Below are 22,322 nucleotides of genomic sequence, written 5' to 3' on the forward strand. Positions count from 1 at the left end.
CCGGGGCTGACTGGGAGCTGCGGGCGCTGCCCATGCCTAGCATCATAAGGGAATATCGCATATGGCTAGCCCAGGGAAAGATCTACACTCAAAATCTGAAGCATGATTCCTCCTAAACACGTATGGCTTTCACACCAATGTCAAGTTGAAAAATTCTAAGTCAAACCATCCTTGGTCAGGGACTGTCTGTACATCTAGATCAAGGACAGTTAAAAGTACCACCTATCAAAATTCATGGGATGTAGCTATTAACATATGAAAAGAATCTTGTCACCTTAAATTATTAATTTAAAAACTGGAAAAAGAATTATTGAGACAAGCAACAAACTTAAGTTAGAATAAGAACAGAAAATCTAAAGAAAGAAGGAAAACAGAAAGCATACATTAATAAAAGAAAAACAAAATCTAATAGGGAAAGAATTAATAATCTGTGAAAGCATCTCAAGAATTAGACTAGCAAATTAAACCTAAAAGACAATACCACCCTAGACCCAGGTGAAGGGAGCCCCCACCCTGAGAGCCTGTTGTGGGGACTCTAAGCATTCCATGAATGGTCTCAGATTGGGCCATGAGTTGAGAATACCAGGCTACCAGTATGTCTCATTCTTTATTTAAATTTTATTTTAGTTAATTGGTCAATTGATTGATTAATTAATTTCACGTGGCAGATGGAAGCAACCGCAGATAGGCCTCAAGGAACAATGGAGCTCTTACCATGCCCAGGAAGAGCTATGGTCTTGGGGAAAAGGTGGTGTAAGAGGGGCTGTGGCCAACGTGGAGGAACACAGCCTCCTTTAAAAGGCAGCTGTGCTCCAGTCCCTAGTGAACCCAATCAAAAGTTAGAGAACAAGTGAGCCTTGATGATGACACAGGCCAGAGAAATCTATCTCCCAGGCCACAGAGCAGGGTGAAGAGGGGAGGACAAGGGATACAGAGGGGCAAGCAGAAAAAACAGCACAGAATCTTGGTCTCTTGATGCATTTGCTCTCTCTCTCTCTCTCTTTTTTAAGATTTTATTTATTTATTTGAGAAAGAAAGTGAGATCACCAGCAGGGAGGAAGGGTAGAGGGAGAAGCACACTCCCTGCTGAGCAAGGAGCCCAACATGGGGCTGGACACCAGGACCCTGAGATCACGACCTGAGCCAAAGGCAGACCCTTAACAGACTGAGCCACCCAGGCGCCCTGCCACCCCTACCCCCCTGCATCTTTCTTTTGATCTTAATGAGAAGGAATAGGAAGTTTCTCCGTTAGTTATCATGTGTGCTCCAGGTTTCTGATAAGCAGCATCCCTCAAGTTCAGAAACTTCAGTGCCATTCATAGTTTTCTAAGAACTTATCACAAACAGACATTGAATTTTATCATATGCTTCTTTGCATATGTTGAGGTAATAGATTTTCCCCTCTAATTTTTTAACATGGTGAATTACATGGTTACATTGTAGATTCTTTTTTTCTCATTTGGAATATCTAACTTTTTTTTAAGATTTTTTTTTAAATTTATTTATTTGACAGACAGATCACAAGTAGGCAGAGAGACGGACAGAGAGAGAGAGAGGAGGAAGCAGGTTCCCCGCTGAGCAGAGAGGCCGATGCGGGGCTCGATCCCAGGACCCTGAGATCATGACCTGAGCCGAAGGCAGCGGCTTAACCCACTGAGCCACCCAGGTGCCCCTGGAATGTTTAACTTTTATGTGAAACATAATCCAATCCAACTGTGAAAGAGTGTAAGGCGTGTGTGGCCAATGTTAAAGAATAGTAATGAGCACTCATGTACCATTGATCCTGCCTGAGAAACAGAACATTATCAACAAGTCGGAAGCAGTCTGCGGACGACGGCCCCATCCCACATCCTTCTCTTGCTTGGAGAGGTGACCATCATCCTACAATTCATGGTAAGCCTTCCTTTGTTTTGTTTTTTTTATAGTCCTATTTGCTATCTCTGCATCCTAAGAATATATTACTTAGTTTTGTTGGTTTTATACAAAGGTAGGGTGCTTGGGTGGTGTCTTGATTTTGGCTGAGATCATGATCTCAGGATTGTGAGACCGAGCCCCACCTCAGGCTCTGGCTCTGCATTGGGCATAGAGCCTGCTCGAGATTCTCTCTCTCCCACTCTTTCTGCCCCTCCCCCCGCTCATGTACATGTGGCCGCACACACAATCTCTCTCTCTCTCTCAAAAGACAAATTATACAGAGGGAATAATTGTGTGTATGCATGTATATATACACACATATATATACATATATACACACATGTATACTATAAGCATATATACACATATGTATGTATACATATATATATCCACCTGTAATTTATCTTTTTTGCTCAATATTATGTTTTAGAGATTCAGCAATGTTGAATTTCTAGCTGTAGTTACTTCATTTTCACTGTGGTCTGATATTCTATGAAATGATTATATTACAATTTATTAATTCATTTTACCATTGATAAATATTGGAGTTGGTTCTAGTTTTTTGATCTTGTGACAATTTTGCTAAAATATATTTTGTTCAAGTACCCCGGTACCCATGAAAGAATATATTTGGGTCGCCTCTCGGACATGTGAATTGCTGGTTTGCACAATAGGTCCGCTATGCTCAATGAGGGAAAGTGCTTCCCAACTACACAACTCTTACCAGTGTAGATGAGTGCCAAAAATATGCGAATGTTAGATTTTAATTTTTGCCCATCTGGTAATTAGGAAATTGCATTTCATTGAGGTTTTAATTTACATGTCTCCAATTACTAATTCAATTGAGCATCTTATCAGTGTTCTGTGACCATTCATGTTTAACCTTGTACAAAATGCCTATTTATTTTGCCCATTTTTCGAGTGAACTGTGTAGCTTTTTCTTACAGATTCATAGGAATTCTCTTAATATTCCAGATACAAATTCCAAAATTTGATTCATGAAAGCCCTTAGTTTTTAATGTGTATGAATTCATAATCTTATTTTCTTTATGATTTATATATATTTTTGTCTTAAGAAACTCTTACCCTGTGATTTTAAAGATATTCCCATGTAGTTTTTTCTAGAAAAGTAAACTTTCGTCTATTTCCTTTAAAGTGTTTGATTTCTCTGGAATTATATCCAGCCAACTTGCTAAGCTCTCTATTATTTCTCAGAACAGACTCTATATTTACATTCATCTCCTACCGTTGTGCAACAAATCACGACACTCTTTGTGGCACGAAACGACACACTCGTTATCTCATAATTCTGTAAGTTAGAGTCCTGAAAATGAGTCTCATGGAGCTAAAATTAAAGTTTCGGCAGGGCTGTGTTCCTTCTGGGGGCTCTAACAGAAAATCCGTTTGCCTTTTCTGGCTTTTAGAGGCTTCCCGCATTCCTTGACTCAGGGCTGACTTCCAGCTGTGTTCTCGCTCTAATGTCTGCTTTCATTGTCACATCCCCTCTGACCCTAACCATCCTGCCTCTCTCTCTCTCTCTTTTTTTAATATTTTATTTATTTATTTGACACACAGAGAGATTACAAGTAGGCAAAGCATCCTGCCTCTCTCTTACAAGGACCCTCATGATTATATGGGTTCACCTGGATGCTCCAGTAGAATCACTCCATCTCAAGATCCTTACCTTATGGCATCGACAAGTTGGACAAGATAGACAAAAGAGAGACATTTGACATATTTCTCAAACAATCAGTTACTAAGAAATTGGCCACATATAACAATGTCAAGAAACTGAAGGAAAGTAATTAGCATGGTGTATAGTCTAGCAATTTTAATTCTTGGTCTCTATCCTAGGGAAATTCTAGCACCTATACATAAAGACATGTTTGGGATGTTCCCTAAAGCAATGTTTGTAAAAATGAAAAATTGGAAGCAATCTTTACGTGAAATCTGTAGAGTAATGGATAAAGTGAGATGCAGTTATACAAAACCCTACAGCACTTAAAAAGGAACAAGTTTTATATGTGTCAATGTAAATATATCTCAAAAATATATTTTTGCATGAAAAATAAAATTACAAAACTATTCTCACCGTATTTTTAATGTTAATACATTTATCTGTATGCATGTAACACATTTATGTAATGCATTCACACTCAAAATATTACTACATATTTTCTGTAGATAAAATGCATGCAAATATAAAAATGACCTTAAAGGACATTACATTACACACTGAACAAATGTATAGGTAGGGTAGTTAACTCTGGAGAAAAAGTGCACAGCAGCAAGATTGGGAAAAAATGCCAAATGTACACTAATTTGATCTGTGTTGTTTTATTTTTTAAGAGGAGAATGTATGCATGTGTTTCATGTGTAATTGTTTAAAAAGTAGATAATAGAAAGACAATAAAATCATGCCACATTGTTAACAGTGTTAATTCCTTTTTAAAAAAAAAAATCTTTTGGGGTGTCTGGGTGGCTCAGTGTGTTAAGCCTCTGCCTTCGGCTCAGGTCATGATCCCAGGGTCCTGGGATCGAGGCCTGCATCGGGCTCTCTGCTTGGCAGGGAGCCTCCTCTCCCCCTCCCCCCGCCACCTCTCTGCCTACTTGTGATCTCTGTCTGTCAAATAAATAAATCTTTTGAAAATACCTTTAATCAATGCCTTTTGGATATTTAAGTTAATTCCAATATTCTGCTAAAATAAAACATGCTCTGATGAACATCTCATCTTCACATTGCTGAATATTATGGCAAATTCATGAAAGGAAAATACTGACTTAAGAGGCATGAACAATTTTGGTGTTTTCATCTGTATTGCTAGATTATACCCAAAAACTTGTTGAACTGATCTCCTCTAATTTCAGCAATTTTCCTTTTGGTGCTGGAATCTCTTTTTGTTACTCTTTCACCAACATTGGATGAAAGATTGTAATTTTCAATTGTTGACTAATTTGAATGGCCAACTTTATATTTGCTTTGTAATAATTTGCACTTTTTAAATACTTGGTGTGAATATTTTTTTCAAGTATCTGTGGCCATTTTAGTTCTTGTTTTGAGATATTGCTTGTTTTAGATTTCTTTTCAAATTTTTATTTAAATTCTAGTTAGTTAACACACTGTGCAATGTTGGTATCAGGAGTAGAATTCGATAATTCATCACTCACATATGATACCTGGTACTCATCATAAGTGTCCTCCTTAGCACCCATCACCCAGTTAGCCCAACCCCCAGCCACCTCCTTCCACCAACCCTCAGTTTGTTCTCTATCTTTAAGAGTCTCTTATGGTTTGTTTCCCTTCTTTCATCTTTCTCTCCCTTCCCATATGTTTAATTGTTTTATTTCCTCAATTCTACATATAAGTAAAGTCATATGGTACTTGCCTTTCTCTGACGGACTTATTACTTATTATTATGACGGACATAATACTCTCTAGTTCCATCCATGTCATTGCAAATGGCAAGATTTCATTCTTTTTGATGGCTGAATAATATTCCTCTCCATATGTGTGTGTGTGTGTGTGTGTGTGTACACCAAATCTTCTTTACCAATTCATTCCATTCATCAGTCAATGGACATTTGGGCTCTTTCCATAGCTTTGCTATTGTTGATAGTGCTGCTATAAACATCCGGGTGCATATACCCCACCAAATCAGTATTTTTGTATCCCTTGGATAAATACTTAGTAGTGCAATTGCTGGATCATAGGATAGCTCTATTTTTAACTGTTGAGGCCCATCCATACAGTGTTAATTCTTTTTTAAAGATGTATTCATTTACTTTAGAGAGAGAGAGAGAGTGGGGTTGGGGCAGAGGGAGACAGTGTCAAGCAGACTCCCCAACAAACATGGAGCCAGACTCGGCACTCAGTCCCATGACCCATGAGATCATGAACTGGACCCAAAATCACGAGTCCGAAGTTTAACTGACTGAGCCACCCAGGTGTTCCTGTTAATTCTTGATGGTAGGAATATGCGTGCATGGCTGTTGGTTTCTGTTTTGTGTTTTTTGGGGGTTTTCAAAATTCATAAAATAATAACAAAAACACAAATGCAATTTCAATTATAAAAGGAATGTTTGGCTACCAATCAAAACGGTGGACGTGAGAACTTAAAACCCACGAGTTCATGGGAAAGTTTATTTTATATTATATGGAGCGAATTTCAACAGATTTAGCATGACTCTGACAATTCCCAACTTTCTTTCTTCGGGGAAGTAACACAGCGTGAGGGGAAACACTCGCTCTCCCCTGAGATGCCTCTGACCCAGCCTGGGCAAGGAGGACTATCTGTTCACTTGGCGAGGACTGGCAGAGAGGACTGATCCTGGTGCTTTAGCACCTTGTTCCTGATCTTCCTGAAATGGAAGGTAAATTCCTTCTGGAGCAATGTAATATCTGTTTTCCCACTTCATATCCTCAAACGAAATGAAGGCACATTTAGCCATAGACTTTCTATCATGACACATTACAGAGAACATTTTGAAACCTCATATTAATTCCTAATATTTTTTCAATCTTTCAGTTGGTTTTTGTATCCAAGAGATAGAAATTTGAGAAAGATGCAAATCTGTTGAGACATTGATCCAGAATATAAACATGAATTATGAAAAAGTACTTAGAACAGTAGCTGGTATATGGTACACTCTGTTAGTATCAGCTATTACTACTAATACGGTAGCTATTACTAGAACCAATTCCAAGTGTACTGCCACCACGGTAAGAAGCAGCAGATATTTTCATTATTTAAAGCTTTTGGGGGGGCACCTGGGTGGCTCAGTCAGTTAAGTGTCTGCCCTTGGCTCAGGTCATGATCCCAGGGTCCTGGGTCAAGTTCTGCATTGAGAGGAGTCTCCTTTTCCTCCCCCTGCTTGCACTCTCTCTCTCGCTCACTCTCTCAAATAAATAAATAAAATCTTTTTAAAAAATAAAGCTTTTCTATGATGTTAGAAACAAAATTTTTTTTAAAGTAAAAACTTTAAAGATAAAGTATCCTTATTTCTAGCAGAAGCTTCCTGTACGGGGTGTTAGTTTCCCTCTGGGAAGCGTGTTCACTCTCCTCAGAACCTGTCATCCCTCCCTACATCTTCCCCAACTGTTCATTCTTTTTCTTTTTCTTAAAATTTCATTTATTTATTTGAGAGAGAGAGAGAGAGAGTGAGCACACATATGTGAGTGGGGGCAGGGGAGGGGTAGAGGGGAAGGAAAGGGAGAGAATCTCAAGCAAACTCCCGCTAAATCCAGAGCCAGGCCTGGGGCTTGTTCTCAGGACGCTGAGAAAATGCTTCAGCTGAAACCAAGAGTCAGATCCTTAACCAACTGAGCTACCCAGGTACCCCTCCCCAACTGTTCTTTAACAAGGTTAATTAGAAAGTGTGGGCGAGGGCACCAGGGAAAAAGGGTTGTTTCGGGGGGCCAAGGACTTCAGTTTCAGCCTAGACTTTTTCCTTCCTTTCCAAGGGACGAGGGCTCACTTTTCCACTTTAAGAATCTGCCAAAAGCCAAAGTAGGATTTCCTTTCCCTTGTTCTTATCAGAACCGGAAGAGTGAACCATCTTAGTTGATGGTGGCCTCCGCAGGGTCCGGTCTGGGTATTGTGCCCCACCTTCTTGCTCCTCTAGCACCATTATCAAGGGCGTGTGCAGTAAGGCCAAGAATGACAACCCAGAAGATAGTATTCTAAGGGTGGGTTGAAATATATTTATAATCCTTGACCCTGCCCCTTTCTGCCAGTTTTTTGTTTGTAGCAGTTTTTAAGTTTCTGGAGCATTGTAAGGCCTTCACTCAACGTAGCCCCTGGTGACTTACTCCTTGGTGAGTAGAAGGTTAAATACAGTAGCGTGGCTAGATCCATTAGCCAGCAAAAATGGCATGATGAACTCAGCTGATGAGTGGACTCCAAATCCTGGAAGTATAAATTCAACTGTGTGGCTCACTCACTCATTCATGAGCAGCAGCTTCCCGTTAATTGATACTGTTTCCTGAGACCATCTCCTTCTGCCTCCCTACTCTCACCTGTTTCGAGACAGTTTTCACCAGTGAAATTAAACCAGGTGTGGCAAGATATATGTGTACATGTTTATGGGTGCATGAAATTATTCAAGAACGATAAGAAGCACTGAGCTTCTTATAGTCAGACAGAGGATCCTTGGTTCATAATACCCAGTCACACAGAGCCCCCCAAAAAAGAAATATTTACATCAATTATACTGTCTGCTTGATGGAATACTATATGGTTACTTAAAACTAGGTCACGGAAAAATATTTAATGGCATGGAAATACATTCATATTATGTGAGAAAAAGAGGGTTAAATAATGGGAGATATATATATATATATATATATAGAGAGAGAGAGAGAGAGAGAGAGAGAGAGAGAGAATTTGTGCAGCATCATCCTGGATTTTTTTGGGGGGGGTGTGGGGGGGAAACAAAAGGAGCATATCGTATACACAGAAGGAAAAAAGATAAAACGTACACCCAAAACCTAACAGTGATTAGTCTGGGTAGGGGAATTAGGAGTAACTTTTTCCTCTGTGTATCTTTTCCCCAAGTTTCTATACTTACTATGTGTTGGTTTTGTAATTAGAAGCAAAAGTGATAGTATTTTCCTTTTTTTTTTTTAAGATTTTATTTATTTAGACAGAGACCACAAGTAGGCAGGGAGGCAGGCAGAGAGAGAGAGGAGGAAGCAAGCTCCCTGCTGAGCAGAGAGCCCTATGCGGAGCTCGATCCCAGGACCCTGGGATCATGACCTGAGCCGAAGGCAGAGGCTTTAACCCACTAAGCCACCCAGGCGCCCCAGTATTTTCCTTTTTAAAAGGTGGTGGCACCAGTTAGAATCACAAAAATTAACAAGACAGGAAGCAACAAATGTCAGTGAGGCTGTTGGAAGAGGAACCCTGCTATACCGTTGGTGGGAAGGCAAGCTGGTATAGACACTCTGGAAAACAGGATGGAGGTTCCTAAAGACGTTAAAAATAGGGCTACCCTAGGACCCAGCAATTGCACTACTGGGTATTTACCCCAAAGATACAGACCTAGGGATCTAAAAGGGCACATGCACCCCAATGTTCATAGCAGCAATGTCCACAATAGCCAAACTGTGGAAGGAGCCAAGATGCCCTTCAACAGAGAAATGGATAAAGAAGATGCGGTCCATACTTACAATGGAATATTACTCAGCCATCAGAAAGGATGAATACCCACCATTTGCCTCAACATGGATGGAACTAGAGGGAATTATGCTGAATGAAATAAGTCAGTCAGAGAAAGACAATTATCATATGGTTTCACTCATATGTGGAACATATAGAATAGTACAGAAGACAGTAGGGGAAGGGAGGGAAAACTGAAGGGGAAGAAATCAGTGAGGGAGATAAACCATGGAAAACTCTGGACTCCGGGAACCAAACTGAGCATTAGAGAAGGGAGGGGTGCAGGGATGGGGTAAGCAGGTGATAGGTATTAAGGAGGACACGTGTGGTGATGAGCACTGAGTATTATATACAACTCATAAATCACTGAACACTACATCAAAAACTAATAATGTATTATATGTTGGCTAATTGAACATAATAAACAAAATAAAATAAAAGGTGGTGGCAGAGTATGACTGGCTGGCTATTTAGAAAAGAACTCTTAGCTTGTGTGCATTTGTGCGGTCATAACAAGTTCAGGGACTCATTCTCAACTTTCAGGTTGATAACCACAATTTGATTACCACAATTTGCTTCCTTCACCAAAGAACCAATAATGGTACAAAAATGGGTTCCCGTGCTCAACTATCATTACTCTGCCTATGTTATTTTTCCATTAGGATAGATTCCCCCAAATGTAATCATTTCTTCAAAGACTTCGACTCTTCTAAGGTTCTTGAAGTGCAGTAACGAATTACTTTCCAAAAAACGTATTGCAGTCTTGTAAGGAATAACAGCATAGCACCCTCCTAAGCACGATTTGACCAGTTCTAAAATTATTCTTCTGTTATTTGCACCTTATTCTTATTTATTTCTAGTAACCATGGTGCATTCATATGCTTTTTTTCTCATTCTATTTTCTTTGCTAATAACCTTTAGAGATTCCACTGGTGTGAGAGGAAGTGGAGGGCACCTGGGAAAGGAGCATTAGTCGCAGGTGTCAGGAGTCAGGATTCTACAGCACCCGTTTTCTAAACGGCCTCCCCACTTCCACGTTGACCTACTCCAAACAGCAACCAGAGTGATTATTTAAAAACTTTTAATCAGTTATGTCTCTGTCCTGCTTAAAACCATCCTCTGGCTTCCCAGCACTTTAAAAATAAACGGCTTTGCCATGATGGGCAAGGCTCTGCTATGCAACGGTGATCACTCCACGGCAGCCGCAGTGGCCTTCCCTTTGTTCCTCAAGCATCCCACGAGTTCCCACTCCAGGGCTTCCGTTCTTGCCTCGAACACTCTTTTCTCATTCATGCACTTGCTCCCTTCTCATTTAGGGCTCAGCTCAAACACGACCTCTTCTGACATGCCGTCTGTGCCTCTCCGTACACCTGTTCTGTTTATTTTTTTCAGACCACCTGGCCCAGCCTGGGATCACCCTGATCCTTGGGGCTTCACGGGTTCTTTTTCTGTCTCCCACACCAGAAAGGAAGGGCTCCGACACGCACCCTTGACTGGGGTCCTCTGTGCCGCAGCCCCAGCCTCCTGGAGGTCAGACGTTAATGAGCTGCGTGAACGAGGAGCTGCGAAGCCTCGGAGCCCCTCCTCCTCGTTGCGTGAGGTTAAGCAGCTGCAGGTGAGCAGGAGTAAGTGGAAGCACGCGCTCGCCGAAGGCCGAGCGTTCTAGCTCGCGGATCTCTAGACACCTCGGGGCAGGAAGCCTTAAAAGGGAAGGACGGAGCGAGGGGGTGGAGTCTCTGCCGGCAAGGTTGGCGCGGTGCCGTCGGTTCGCAAGTGGAAGCGCACACGGGGCTCAGCACCACGCTTCTTAAGGGAGGCCCGGGCCCAGGGCCATTGCTGGAGCTTCCCTTTTCGGACCCCGGGCCCTGCCTGAAGGAAAATAGGGAGCAAACTGGGAAGAGGAAAAGCCAAAGACAGGCGAGTCCGGGTCTGCTCGATTGGTGCCCGGACAAGGCTGGTCGATCGTCGCCCGCCTGCCGCCCCGAGAGCCACCGCCTGCCTCCGTCCGTTCTCTCGCGGGTCGGCTTCCCCGGAGCGCTGAAAGGGCTTCCAAAGTACTAAATGCAGTTGGCATCTTTTTCTGAGTTTAAAACACCCAACTCTGAAAAATGTACAAACGCTCAGAGAGGAAGGTCGGAGAGCCGCGCACACGGAGGCCGTCTTGCCGCCTCCCGCTCGCGCCAGCGCCCCGGCGCGCCCCCCCACGGGCTCCCGTGGCCTTCAGCTTCCGAGGAGCGGGGCTGAAGGGCGGGCCCCGGCGGCCGGCTGACGCCACCGGGCCGGGACTGCGCAGGCGCGGGGCGGGCTCGCGGGCGGTGTCGCGCGCCGGGCAGTTCGCGCGGGAGCCGGGCGCAGCGGCGCCGAGGCTGCAGGTCGGTGGGAACGGAAGCGCCTCCGGGGCTGAGGGGAAGCCAGGATGGCGACTCCGAGTAGGAAGACGTCGACCCCAAGCACCTTGCCCTCCAAGAGAGCTCTTCCGAGAGATCCCTCGTCGGAGGTCCCGAGCAAGAGAAAGAGCTCGGCCCCGCCGGCGCCACTGCCGCTGCAATCGTCCAGGCCTTTCGTGGAAGGCTCTATCGTCCGCATCGTGATGGAGAACTTCTTGTGAGTGGCCGGAGGCCGCGCCGCGGCGGGCGGGCGGGGGGCGCAGGCTGCGCGGCGGGGTGAGGCGGGAGGCGGCTGTGCGCCTGGCTGGGGGTCTGGCGACGAGTTCAAGCCGGGGTTACCGTGAGGCTGGACGTCCGCCTTGGGGTGGTTCGGTGTGCGTCCGGTGTGCTGCGGGCTTTTTATTCATTCAGCCGACGTTCTCGGAGGGCGTCCTGCGGCCGGCCGTGGACGCGGTGGGGAATAGATTTCTGCCGCCTGCGAGTGACGGCCTACGGAGGGAGGACCTAATCCGTAATTCACAAAAGTGCGGGCGCCGGGAACTCCGAGGAAGCAACAGTTAAATCAGGGGAGCAGTGATGCTGTGGCGGAGTCCGCGGTTGCTAGGTGGACAAAATGGTGAAGGCTGTCCCGGATGGAGGTGCAGATGTACACGAAAATAAGCCTCCTCTCAGTTGTTGGGTCCCCTAGCAGACCCTCGACCCCTCCCAATCCAGCTCCCCGCTCCGCCCCCCCCCCCCCCCCCCCGCGCTTCCTTTTCTGGCTTTCCAGACAACTAATCATCGTAGTAATCATTTTAGGATTTAGTAAATACGTCTTAACACAAATGCTGTGTATCTCTCTAGCATCTTAGTTTTGTTGTTGTTTGGTCACGGTCATTTTTTTTTAAGCTTGCACATGGTGGCTTAGGATAACAGAATTGTAATAATACCATCTTTTTCTTTTTTTTTTTTAAACCCCCCTCCCATCTATCATGTGCCAGATGTAGAAGTAGATGCTTTATTTACACAATACTGATTCTTACCTTATAACAACTCTTAATCTCTTTGACGAGACGAGCTCAGAAAGCTTAATTTATCCATGTTTCTGCTGTAGCAAGCAGCTGAATTGCTGTTTGAATCCAGATCAGGAAAGATAGATGAAATCAAATGGGTTACCTACCATAGCAAGATCTATGTATATCAGGATGCCTTAGGGGCACAAAGGATGAAGCGGTTAATTTCATCCCTAACTGTGAGAAAGGGCTTTGTACGGGAGGTTCACCGAAATCTGCAGCGAAGAGCACTGTAGACAGAAGGAACTGCCTGAAACAGTTGGTCATCCTTAGGAAGTGTGTGGTATTTGAGTATGGGTAGAACGTAGGATGTGAGTGATATGGACAGAGACGATACCTAGGAGGTAGGCAGCTACGGAGGATCCGTGTTTTCTGTGCTGAGGAATTCCAGCTTTATCCTGTCCACAACCAGGATGCATTTCAAGCAGGGAATGACATGTCATTTCCATTTTGCGCCCCCCCTCCCCGCAGCAGTGTGAGGGATGATTTAGAAAGGGTACAAGATGGGAGGCAAGACGACTTTTACAACAATGAGAGATTATCAGAGTTTGAACCTAGGAGTGACCATGGGAAGTAGTGGAAAGAAGATTTGACAAGATCTGGCTACAGTTTAGGTGGCCTGAGGGTAAGAGAGTTATGCAGTATTTTTCTCAAGTTCTGTCTTGCTCTTGGTCAGATGTGGTCCTTTTTGGGACCGGGAGCAATTTGGGGAGAGTAATAATGAATGCTTTGTGGATCCTGCGATTTGAAATTTCCTGTGGGGTGTCTACAAAAGATCTTCTATAAGCAGTATTTTTAACGGTCTGGAAAATGCAAACAGGTGAGAGATTTGGAAGTGATGCGTATAGATGGTTCTTGAAGTTGCAGAAATGGTTGAGCTGGCCCCAGAGGAAATATAAATAGGAATAGAAGGCCAGCTACGGCGTCCTGGAGGAATGCCAACATGGAAGGGTGAGCAGAAGAGGAGCTGGGACAGAGAAGAATCTGTTCAGGGAGGTAAGAGGAGAACCGTGGGAGAGTATTCTCTAAGAAGCCTAAGGGGAAAGTGTTTCAGAAATATTATCTGCTGCATTCGAGTTGGGCAACAGGACTGCGAAGAGCCTACTTTATTCTGCATTTGGGAATTCGTGTACCCTTTGAAGTAGGGTACACACAATGTTTTGCAAGTCCTAGAAGAAGGAATAACTGTGAGGAAATAAAGCTTGGCTGGCTGTCATGTGCAGAGCTACCCCATTTATTTTCCTGATCAGAGGGCTCTGAGTTTTAAGAATGAGGGAGGAGGGGTGGGCTTAGAGAACTGAAGTGGTCTGAAAGGCAGTAGTTACTGGGGGAATTCCTAGGAGTGAATAAAGTCCAGTGGGATTGGGAATGGAGGGAGAGGTTTCTAGGCTGACAGAATAGCTTGGGCAAAGGCTTGTAGAATAAATAACATAAAGATAGTCAAGAAACCGAAAGAAGTTCATGATAGGTAGAATTTGGAGGTCTGGTTAGAGAACATGGGAAGGAGGTAGAAAGTAGAAAAAGATGATTCAGGAGCTAAGTTCTGAAGAGTCCTGTTTTTTTCTTAATGAGTGATTTCAGAACTGCTTGTCTACTGACAGGACTTGGTGACTTGTTGATTGATGGGGGCCGGAGGGGAAGGAGTTGGTAGAATCAAAGATGATGCAAAACTAATGCCTAGGTTTCTGATTTGGTCAGTGGGATGAAGATAAGAGACCACAGGAATGGTTTGGGACTAGAAAGATAGCGTGTTTAGTTTTGAATGTGGAAAGTTTGAGGTGACTGTTCTGCAACATCCACATAGTGTTCTGAAAGTGGTGATTTCATCTGTAGGTCATGTGGGCTGACTTTGAGCATGTCAGTCCTACCAGAAGTCCTGGAGAATAGGAGATACATAGATGGAGAAGAGGGCAGGCATTCATTTGACAACAGTTCTTTTCAGGAGGTGCTCAGAGAAAAGGAAACTCACAAAAAGGGAATTCCCAATAAAAATCAGTCAGACAAACTATTTTTTTTTTTTTTTTAAATGCGGAGGCTTTGTTTTGTTTTGATATGTGGGGTGGTTTTTGTTTTTGTTTGGTTGCTTTTTGTTTTGTTTTGTTTTGTTTTGGCAACTTTCTGTTGATAATCTCTATGTGTATGTTATAGGCCAGGAGTTCCTCTCCTTTTTCCTCGTTCTTATTGTTATCTTAAACATCAGTTACATCACTTTTTGTAAAACGGGCACAAGGATCTTACAGCAGAAAATTAAAAAGTTGGAAGAATCAGGGTTCATATTTTGGGATTAAGAAGTTCCAAGGCTGTTCATTTTCCAGATGCCTGAAGTTCCCAAACTAGTTTCATTTTAATTATTATATTAAGGGTTTCTTTATGATCTGGCTTCCAACAGAACAAAGCATTTGAAAAGAAAGTAGGTAGACGCTGTGTTGAGATGTGGGGTTGGAAACCGGTCAGAAAATAACTTGTTGACTCCCTGTATTTACTTTTATTACCACATGGCACTTCACATTATTTTTCTGAGCACTGAAGTGGAAGTGTGCTTGTCTCCATTACTGACATACCTAGCAGATTAGTAGCTGGGTCAGTTTTTATCAGGTTGTTATTTATGGATTCTAATTCAGGGTATTCAGAGACAAAGTAGAAGATTATCTGAGTCTGTTTGACATTTTGCCATAGTTGTCCTTGGTGACTAATAAGGATTAGGTGCTACCTTGCAGGTAGTTAATTAAAACTGCTGGACAGCGGGCAGCTTTCTGGTTTGAGGGAATGTTATAGAAGTGCTTGGTGATGATGCATTCTTGTTTCTTTCCATAGCAGTAACATTTATTTGAACATGGACCAAACAATGGATATCTCTGGCAGCATATTGAAAGAAATGGATTTTTAAAAAATTAACAATAAAATGAAACCACGGAGTGGATGGATGTTTGATGAGAATAGAAACTTGGATTGCTTCACTTAGTAAAATGTGAGGGGTTGCTATTAAGCATTTTAATTCCAGAGAAATACAAATGTAAAATTCAGATTTAAGATGAGCCGTGGTTTCTCTTACATAAAATTTTCTGAAAAATTATTTCTACAGTGGCTTTGATAAATTTTCTCATGAAAGGGATAAATACCAAACTTCGCTTCATTCAACAGATGTAATTGAAAAGAGCCTATGAAATCTTATTTTCCCACTGATACTCTTATTTCAGATACGCATTATCATTTTCTCATTTTCTCCACTGATTTTTTTCTCTCTAGTTTATTAATAATGTATAAATAACATTAAAATGTAAGGTCAGCTGGCTTTTAAAGCAATTCAAGGAAGCCTGTAGAAAACCTCAGCAGAAATAAATGTTTTTGTAAAGAAAATATCCTTATGTCTTAGTAATTTTACCTCTCTATAATTCAGAACGTATGATATCTGTGAAGTCTCTCCTGGACCCCATCTGAATATGATTATCGGAGCTAACGGAACAGGAAAGTCTAGCATCGTATGTGCCATTTGTCTTGGATTAGCAGGCAAACCTGCTTTCATGGGACGGGCAGATAAGGTGAGTTAACTTAAGTACTTAAAAAAAAATTCAGAGTTGCGACTTGCTTTTAGTAACAGATGACTTTCTCTCTCAGTTCCTTGGGTCAAACACAGATGTAGAGCTTGAAAGTTAAGAATGGAGTTGGTAGGTAGAACTGCTGGCAGGAATTGCCATTTCTAGAAGTATTTTGGACTCTATACCTAGAGAATTCTCCAAGTATGTAACACTTAAAATACTTAGGAATAGTGTAAAATGTCTTCTTAAATGTATTGCTGGGCTTGTGGAAAGATGAAGCAAACTTACCAAGGGCAGAGGCAGAATTGTGCAGATCCAAAGACGTCAGAGTTGTTCCCCCAAGGGCATTTGCTGACTTTGCACCGGAAAGGCATTTGGTTGCCCTGAATTGGGGGTCCTGAAGGTAGGGGAAGACTGGGAGATAAAACTAGAAGGCAAGCACTGTGTTTAGAAGGAAAAATAACCCCACAGAATGGGACATACAGTTACTTACTTATCTGATTGTTAGCTCTGAATATAGTGGAGTAAAAAAAAAATGCTCCAGAGAATTACTACTCTTTTCTGTTGAATAATTGACATATATTAGTTTCAGGTGTATAATATAGTATTTTATATACATTATGAAATGGTCACCACAGTAAGTCTAGTTGCCATCTATCACTATACAAAGTTGTTACAGTATTATTGACTGTATTCCTTAAGCTGTCTGTTACATCCCTGTGTCTTATTTTTATATAACAGAGATTGTTAATTAATCTCTTCCATCTCCTTCATTTGTTTTTTCCATTCCCCCCCTTCCCTCCCCTCTGCCAAAAATCAGTAATTTCTAGAGAAGGTTGTGGGGGGTAGAAAAAAGGAATGTAAAAAAAATAATAAAGCTATGTTACAGGACGAAGACAACCCTGAAATTCTGGTTTAAAAATACAGATTAGTTCTTCTTGCTACTTACCCAGACTAGACTGTGGTCATTGGGTACCTAGGCTGATGGAGTCTTCACTTGAGTACATTGTCCTGTGATTGCCACCTAGGTAAAGGGAACTGGCTGTTAAAAGTTCTTCCAAAAAGCCATAAATATTTGTTCGGCTCACATTTTCATTGGACAAAGGCCATTAAGAGGCCACACCTTCCATCAGAGGGAAGGAGCAAATGGGAGTTCTGCCGCGGGCTTGCAGGAGAACTGGAGTGTTCGTGAACTGCAAGGATGTCTACCGCCAGGCCATTACCAGAGTGGAGCAGAGATTTAAATGATGATGAGAGAGTATTATAGGGCCCTCCTGTGTCAGCTACTGCGCTACTGCTGCTGTCCTGCCCAGTGCCTTGCTCACTGGGCTCTGCGGCCACTGAGCCACCACACGCCATGCCTGCCCTGTTGTCTCAGCCCACCCTGCTGCCTTCACCGCTGCAGCCCGTGCACCCCAGGCCATACATGCGGCCCTTTGTGCGGCTCCAAGTGGCAAGGGCCCATGCTGCCCACGGTCTCCTGCGCTCTCCTGGGCCCTGCAGCTACTGCACACTGCACACCCAGGGGCACAAAGCTTTTGTTGAATTGCTGAATGATGACATTGAGAAGGAAATGGAGATACCAAAGCGTAATTACCTCCCCAAGAGTTCTGGAAGTTGGGAGCTGGAAGTATATGGGTCAGAAGCCAAGTTAGTGCAGAAAGTTGCCGGAGAAAAGATCACTGTGGCTTTCAACATTGACAGTAGTATCCTGCCAACATTGGATGGGGAGGAGGAGCCCTCCAAGGGCAGAAGGTTGAAGAACAGCCTGATTGACATCCACTCCCAGTTTTGTGGTTGAAGTTGTGAAGACTTGTGGCAAGAAGCCCCCGGTGCTGGACTGTCACTGTCCAGAAGATGAGGCTAGGCAAGAAGAGGAGGTCACCGTCTCCATCAGAGAAGTGAGCTTTCAGTCTGTTGAGTCTGAGTGGAAGGATCTGAATTACACAGTCAACACTGATCCCCTGGACTGGGCCTTATATGACCACCTGATGGACTTCCTTGCAGATGGGTGGGTGGGAAACACTTCTGTAGATGAGTTGGTAGAGTTCCGCAGAGACCTGGAACACTAGGAATACATTCCTTTTCTCTACGATCACAAACCTTTTGTCAAAAGCCAGTAGAGCAGCAAGACCTTGAACACCTTAATTCTATGGCAAGCTTTGGCCAGGGAACAGCCTACTCTGAGCCAGGCACACATTTTGAAATGGTTTTCATCCTAATATCATGGAAAATTTTCAAATTTAAGTTATTTCCATTGCCCTCTAATTTACTATTCATTTATTTCTTTTGTACAACTCAAATCTTTTGTTCCTAGATTTTTGTGACATAAGGGACAATAAAATTGGCTTATCTCCTCCCTAAACAAAAAAAATTTATGAGCAACTTTATGGTAGTAAAGCTTAAATTCTCAAAGTTGTGAATGTGTAGGTTTCTACAACTATATAAATGATCAAAATGGACTCTTAATAGAAAAAAATCAGCTGTTAATTTTTTTCTTAGAACACTGAAGACAATTATCCATTAGTTCTTAAAGGAGTCATTTCCTGTTTTACACAAAGAATATGACTGTACCAGAATATGATGGTACCAGAATCCATCAAGGATAGAATAAGAAAAAATAGTCTTACGAATATAGGAGCAAAAATCTAAAAAAGAAACAGTCTGTTGAATCTAATACATAAAATACATAATATACCATGACCAAATAGAATTTATTCAAGGAATGAGAGATTGAACATTAGAAAAAAGTTAACCTCTCCTGTTTTATTTATTTTTTTTACATATCCCATTTTAAAGGAGAACTGGATGATCCTCTCAGTAGAGGAAAAAGCATTAAATTCCACAGTAATTTGATTAAAAAAAAAAAAACTCTTAGCAAATTAGGAGTAGAAAATACCAACCTTTTAAAATTACATAAAAGACAAGTGAAAATATGCAGCAAGTTCAGGAACCAAGTCAAGGGTACCTACTCACACTGCTACTCAACATTGTACTGGAAGTTCTAGGTGGAACAGTAAGGTAAAACGAAAGTTAGAAGGAAAACTGTTGGGGCGCCTGGGTGTCTCAGTGGGTTAAAGCCTCTGCATTTGGCTCAGGTCATGATCCCAGGATCCTGGGATCGAGCCCCGCATCGGGCTCTCTGCTCACTTGGCAGGGAGCCTGCTTGCTCCTCTCTCTCTGCCTGCCTCTCTGCCTACTTGTGATCTCTGTCTGTCAAATCAATCAACCAATAAATAAAATCTTAAAAAAAAAAAAAAAAAGGGAAAACTGTCATATACAGGTTTTATGCAAGTCTGCAGTGAAAACCACAAAATGCTCCACATCAGCTTTCTGATGAATTAATCTGGAAATTTGTTAGGCTTGCTAGTTACAAGATTCTGTAACAAAAATCTGTTGCATTCCCATACACTAACAATGAACAGAAAAATGCAATTAAAAATAGATATTTATAGTAGCATCAAAAATGCAAGTAACATAGCAATAAATTAACAAAAGACCTGTAAGGCCTATATTTAGAAAGTTTAAAATTTTATTTGAAAATATTGGAGTTGGATTAGATGGACAGATATACTATATACATATTAATGAGCATGAAGACCTACTGTAAAAATGTCATTCTTCACATTGATAAACATATTGAGCATCATTCCAGTCAAAATCCCAGTACTGTCTATAGCAAATTCCAAGTTGCTTCTAAAATTTAAGTGAAAAAAGAAATGGCCAAGAATACCTAAGGAACTCCTATAGAAATTTCAACAAAATGGAAAAAACTTGCCCTATCAGATACCAAGACTTAACACAAAGTTATAATAGTTGATGAAAACATTGTATAGAATATTATTTAGAGGGGCGCCTTGGTGGTGCAGTGGGTTAAGCCTCTGTGTTCGGCTCAGGTCATGATCTCAGGGTCCTGGGATTGAGCCCTGCCTTGGGCTCTCTGCTCAGCAGGGAGCCTGCTTCCCCCGCTGCCTCTGCCTGCCTGTCTGCCTACTTGTGATCTCTGTGTCAAATAAAGAAAATAATAAAATCTTCAAAAAATATATTTAAAAAAAATACTATTTAGCCATAAAAAAGAATGAAATCCTCACATTTGCAACAACATGAATGGACCTAGAGCATGTTAGACTAAGTGAAATAAGTCTGAGAAAGACAAATACCATATTTCACTAATATGTGGAATCTCGAATACAGACTCCATGCAGAACAACAAATACAGAACAAACTGGTGGTTGCTAGAGGGGAAGATGAGGTGGGTTGGGTAAGATAGGTGAAGGGGATTAAAAGGCACAGACTTCCAGTTATAAAACAAGTAAGTCATGGGGATGAAAAGCACAGCATAGGGAATACCGTGGCTAGTATTGTAATAACTTTGCATGGTTACAGGTGACAACTACACTTATCCTGCTGAGCGTTATGTAATGTGCAGAGTTACCATTGTTGTACCTGAAACTAATAACATTGTTAACTGTATTAAGGAAACAAAACCTGTGGTATTGGTGGGAAATACATCAGACCAGTGTGCTATGACAGAATAAAAAGCGCACATCCAAAGCCGTGATGAGTAGACTCTTGATTTATGAAGGCTGACATTGTAGATGAATGGGGAAAAGATGGATAAATAGCACTGAGGCAGCTGGTTGCATAGGAAAAAAAGAAATTAAATTCTATCTTCACACATGAACACACATCAGTTCCAAGTGGATTGAAGATCTAAATGTGATTAACCAGAAAGGTTTTAGGACATACTGGTGTAGAGGAGAATATCTTTGTGACTTTGGGTTAAATAAAAGTTCTTAAGTAAAAGTATAGGTTGAAAAGGAAAATACTAATAAAAATAAGAAACTTCTATCGAAAGACACCATGAAGAAAAAGACAAGCCACAAATTGGGAGTGGGTATATATAACCCATATAACAAAAGATAGGTATTTAAACTTTTTAATAAGCAAAACAGTAACAAGAAAGGACAAAATATGTGCTCAGACACTTCACAGAAGAGGCAGCTCATACAGCCAAGAAGTACAGTGGATCTTTGAACAACTTCGGTTTGAACTGTGCAAATCCACCTATATGTGGATTTTTTTTTTTTTTTAAGTAAATACAGTGTGATACTGTAAATGTGTTTTCCGTATGATTTTTTCAGGAACTTGTTTTTGTACTTGTAGGGATACAGTATATAGTACACGTAACATACAAATATGTCTTAACTGCTTACGTTATTGCTAAGGATTCTGGTCAACACTAGGCTGTTAGTAGTGAAGTTTTGGGGAAGTCCAAAGTTGTATGCAAATTTTTGTGCAGGGGGTTAGCAGTCCTAACCCTAGTGTTATTCAAGGGCCAACTGTATTTTCAAAGATACGCAACTTCACTCTCAGAAAAATGCACACTAATGCTGGCAAAGTATATTCCTCAAAAATTCTGGTGATGCAATGTGCTTATAAGGAAATGGAGCAATGGGAACTCTGATGCACTCGGTGGGAATAGAAATTTATAGTCATGGAAAATGGCATTACCTAGTGAATCTGCAGATGCATATACCCAATCACTCAAAAATTCTACTCCTAGACAGCCCTTGTACATGAATACTGGGTAAAAGTATTAAACTATTTATAGCAGTTATTATTTTTAAATAAATCCTATTATAGTCAAAATTGAATATTACATACCAGTGAAAATAATCCTTAGCTCACTGGTTAAATCTCAAAAACAATTTTAAGGAAAAATGCTATTTTGGAAGAATATTTGTAATATGAATTTATATAAGAGTCAAAACACAATAAAGTATTTAATATTTTAATATTTAAAGAGCTATATGTATATAGCAAAACTAGAGAGAAGCAAAAGGATGATCAAGTCAGGATTACATTTGTTGAGAGAGGATACAACAGTATTGAGTTCTACAGGGAATGTCAGATACACAGTTAATTTTCAGTTCCTTAAATTTGTGGTAGATGCTTGGTGGTTTTACTGTTGCTTCAAGCAGTATATCAAGTTTATATGTCATATTTGGTGTATATTTCACATAAAATTCTATTTTAAAAAGGAAGTGTGAGAGTTGTTATCCCACTGCAAAATAGTTGTAAAAGTTAAAATGATTCTTTATATTTTTCTAAAATTGCTGAGAATATTGCAATATTATTAAAGTGGTATTATAGGTTTCTTAGCCAGGCTTACAGTTTAATGTAGGATTACAAGATTGAAGCATATACCCTTAAGGTTATAAATAAATCTATTCAAAATACATGTGTATGTGTGTGTTTTTCTTTAAATGCTCT

General features: G+C 41.4%; 1 protein-coding gene and 1 pseudogene across 2 annotated transcripts in view; both read left to right on the top strand.

Annotated features, from left to right (window-relative positions):
• Positions 1-11,382: 11,382 nt before the first annotated feature.
• SMC5 (structural maintenance of chromosomes 5) overlaps positions 11,383-22,322 on the top strand; it is a 103,983-nt gene continuing 93,043 nt past the window's right edge. For both annotated transcript variants that reach the window (XM_047699327.1, XM_047699328.1), the window contains exons 1-2: positions 11,383-11,675; positions 15,908-16,049. In XM_047699327.1, the coding sequence (XP_047555283.1) occupies positions 11,488-11,675; positions 15,908-16,049 (330 nt within the window). In that variant the 5' untranslated portion in view covers positions 11,383-11,487. The remainder of the gene's footprint in view (positions 11,676-15,907; positions 16,050-22,322) is intronic.
• LOC125083217 (complement component 1 Q subcomponent-binding protein, mitochondrial-like) lies at positions 16,752-19,089 on the top strand (annotated as a pseudogene).

Source organism: Lutra lutra, chromosome 13 (assembly GCF_902655055.1).
Source record: "Lutra lutra chromosome 13, mLutLut1.2, whole genome shotgun sequence".
In the NCBI taxonomy this organism is placed as follows: Eukaryota; Metazoa; Chordata; class Mammalia; order Carnivora; family Mustelidae; genus Lutra; species Lutra lutra.